At 58.8% G+C, this 2,358-nt stretch overlaps 1 protein-coding gene across 1 annotated transcript in view; it reads right to left on the reverse strand.

Moving 5' to 3' along the window:
* LCNL1 (lipocalin-like 1) overlaps positions 1-1,769 on the reverse strand; it is a 2,675-nt gene extending 906 nt beyond the window's left edge. The window contains exons 1-4 of the mRNA XM_009082341.1: positions 1,680-1,769; positions 1,275-1,414; positions 684-754; positions 1-97 (exon numbers count right to left, since the gene is read on the reverse strand). Of these exons, the coding sequence (XP_009080589.1) occupies positions 1-97; positions 684-754; positions 1,275-1,414; positions 1,680-1,769 (398 nt within the window). The remainder of the gene's footprint in view (positions 98-683; positions 755-1,274; positions 1,415-1,679) is intronic.
* Positions 1,770-2,358: the final 589 nt, after the last annotated feature.

Raw genomic sequence — 2,358 nt, forward strand, 5'->3', positions numbered from 1 at the left:
ATGTGCAAGGTCTTCCCATCCTTCTCTTTGGTGGCAAAGATAATTGCATAGGTCTTGCCGTCAGTATCCACAAGCTGTGCCGTCTTATTGCCTCTGTCTGCAAAAGGATGTGGAGAAAAATTAATTCCCTCTTCCTGGGACTCCCCAAGCAGCAGAGGGGCTGTAGGAGCCTGAAGCCCCCACCCCCCCACCCCCAGCCTGTCTTTCCTCGGTGTCTCCCCATCCTGGTTTTCCCTCTTGCTAAGGCTCCTCTGAAAGCCTGGGGGAGCCCACAGACTGCAGCAGAGCAGAGGGATGGGAGGTGAGGGCAGGAAGGGCTGGGAATGGTCACTGCATGCTGGCCAGTGTCAGAGTGGCACTTGGGCTGGGGGTGGTGGTAAACCACTCTTGTTTCATCTCCTGGGAACATCCATCCACAGCCCCTTTGCAGAATGAACCTGCTTTTCCCCAGAGTTTCAGCTTGGTCTGTTTATTGCAGAGGGAGGGACTGTCACACTGCTGCATCCCCAGCCCTGACATAGACCAGCGCTGGGGTGCAGCTAGCACCTGCACACAGAGGGATATCCCACCCAGGAGGGGCAGGCAGTCCTGAGAGCCACATCCCCAGGGACAACCAGCTGCTTCAGGCAGGAACGGTGGGCTGTGCCTCCCCCTGGCCCTGGGGTCCGGGTCCCCCCACTCACCAGAGCTGTGGTATTCACCCGGGTTGCCTGTTGGCTTGTAGATCGACTCAAACTTCATACATCTCCCTGGCCTGCAAAACAGTGAAGGATGTCCAGCTGGGGTGAAGTGACCCTTTCCCCTCCCCTGCTCCCCTCCTTCCCACCTGAAATGTGGGACTCTCTGTTCAGGGATGGAGTGGTGCAGCCAGGGCAGGAGGGGGCAGATACCACCCTTGGAGCAATGGGTGCTTGGACTGGCAAAGGACAGAGCTGACACCTGGGGATCACCCCATGCCTTTGCCCATGCTCTGAGCTTCTGGGATGAGGCTGGTCCTGCTGGGGAAGTTTTAATCATAGGGTCCCTTATCACCCTGCTGCATCCCTGCTGGGAGCAGTGGAGTGTCCTACTCTCTCTGGTGGCACTAGTGGTGGCTGGTGCTGCCCTGAGTCTCCTCTGAAGAAGGGGTGCCCACAGCTGTGCTGAGCCCCTGGTGGTCCTGTTCAACCCCTGCCCAGGTCTTTGCTGGGTGCACTCAGGTGGAGACCCACCAGTGAAGGTCCAGGGAGAAGATTGGTCAGTGAAGCCTGTGGAGGAAAGCACTTGGGACTTACGTGGGAATTGCAAAGGACACCTTCAGGTCACCTTCCTCCAGGACCTCAATGTTGGCCATGGCCATCTTCAGCTGGTCCTTGTTTCGGAGGTAACTCTCGGAGTTGGAGGCCATAGCAGTGATGTGCCATCTCCCTGCAATCTGGCAATGAGGGAAGACTGTGAGTTCAGAGGAGCAATCCCTTCCTCGTGGACCAAGCCAGGACACTCTCAGCCTATGGGACACCCATGTCCCCACCAGGCACTGAAATCCCCTCTGGGACACCAATGCTGGAGCTGGGTGACTGCCCTCACCTGGGTGTGACAGCAAAGCCGACAGTGTCCCCAGTACCAAAACAGCTCTACAGCCCCTCTCGCTGACCAGAGGCCACACTCCCATCTCCCCTTCCTAGAATGCTATGGATCACCTTGTCCAGTCCCACAGCCTCGAAGTCCTCAGCCTCCACACGCAGCAAGCAGAGCAGGGCCAGCCCCAGGGACAGTCCCACAGTCTTCATTTTGCCTCAGCTCCTCCGGTTCACCAGTAGGATGGGGAGTGGTGCCGGAGCTGCCAATTTATAGCCCGTGCTCCCTCGCCCCCACCGCGGCTCCGGGGTTAGCTTGGGCAAGGGGATGGTTTCATCACTCCGAGGTGAGCAAACCCCTGGAGCAAAGGGGAAGTGCTCCAAACGGGGGTTACAGGAACTGTTAACACTAGCGCTGAAATTTGGGATTTTCCCTGTTTCTTGGGTTGATTATGAAAGAGCAAAGAGAGTTATTGTTTCTCAACTGGCTGTGGGAGCACAGCCGGGAGGAAAAGGAGGTTCTTCCCGGCACGCACCCCGGGGCAGAGCTGCTAGCCATCCAGCTCTTGCCAAGGGCTCGGTGACCTGTTCCTGGGGCTGAGGCTGCCGCTGGGATCCTGCCCAAACGCAGCCATCCGCGAGCTGCTGGCACAGCCTGAGCCCCTGGCGCCTGCACAGGCTCTCAGCGCCTGCAGAGCGGTACACCGGGGCAGGGTAGGCACACGAAGCAGTTCGTGTCCCTGTGGGAGTGTGTCCCTCCCTCCCGGGGTGTGATGCCCCCTGCGCGGCTCTTGGCAGGCTC

Source organism: Acanthisitta chloris, unplaced genomic scaffold (genome assembly GCF_000695815.1).
Source record: "Acanthisitta chloris isolate BGI_N310 unplaced genomic scaffold, ASM69581v1 scaffold2119, whole genome shotgun sequence".
Classification (NCBI taxonomy): Eukaryota; Metazoa; Chordata; class Aves; order Passeriformes; family Acanthisittidae; genus Acanthisitta; species Acanthisitta chloris.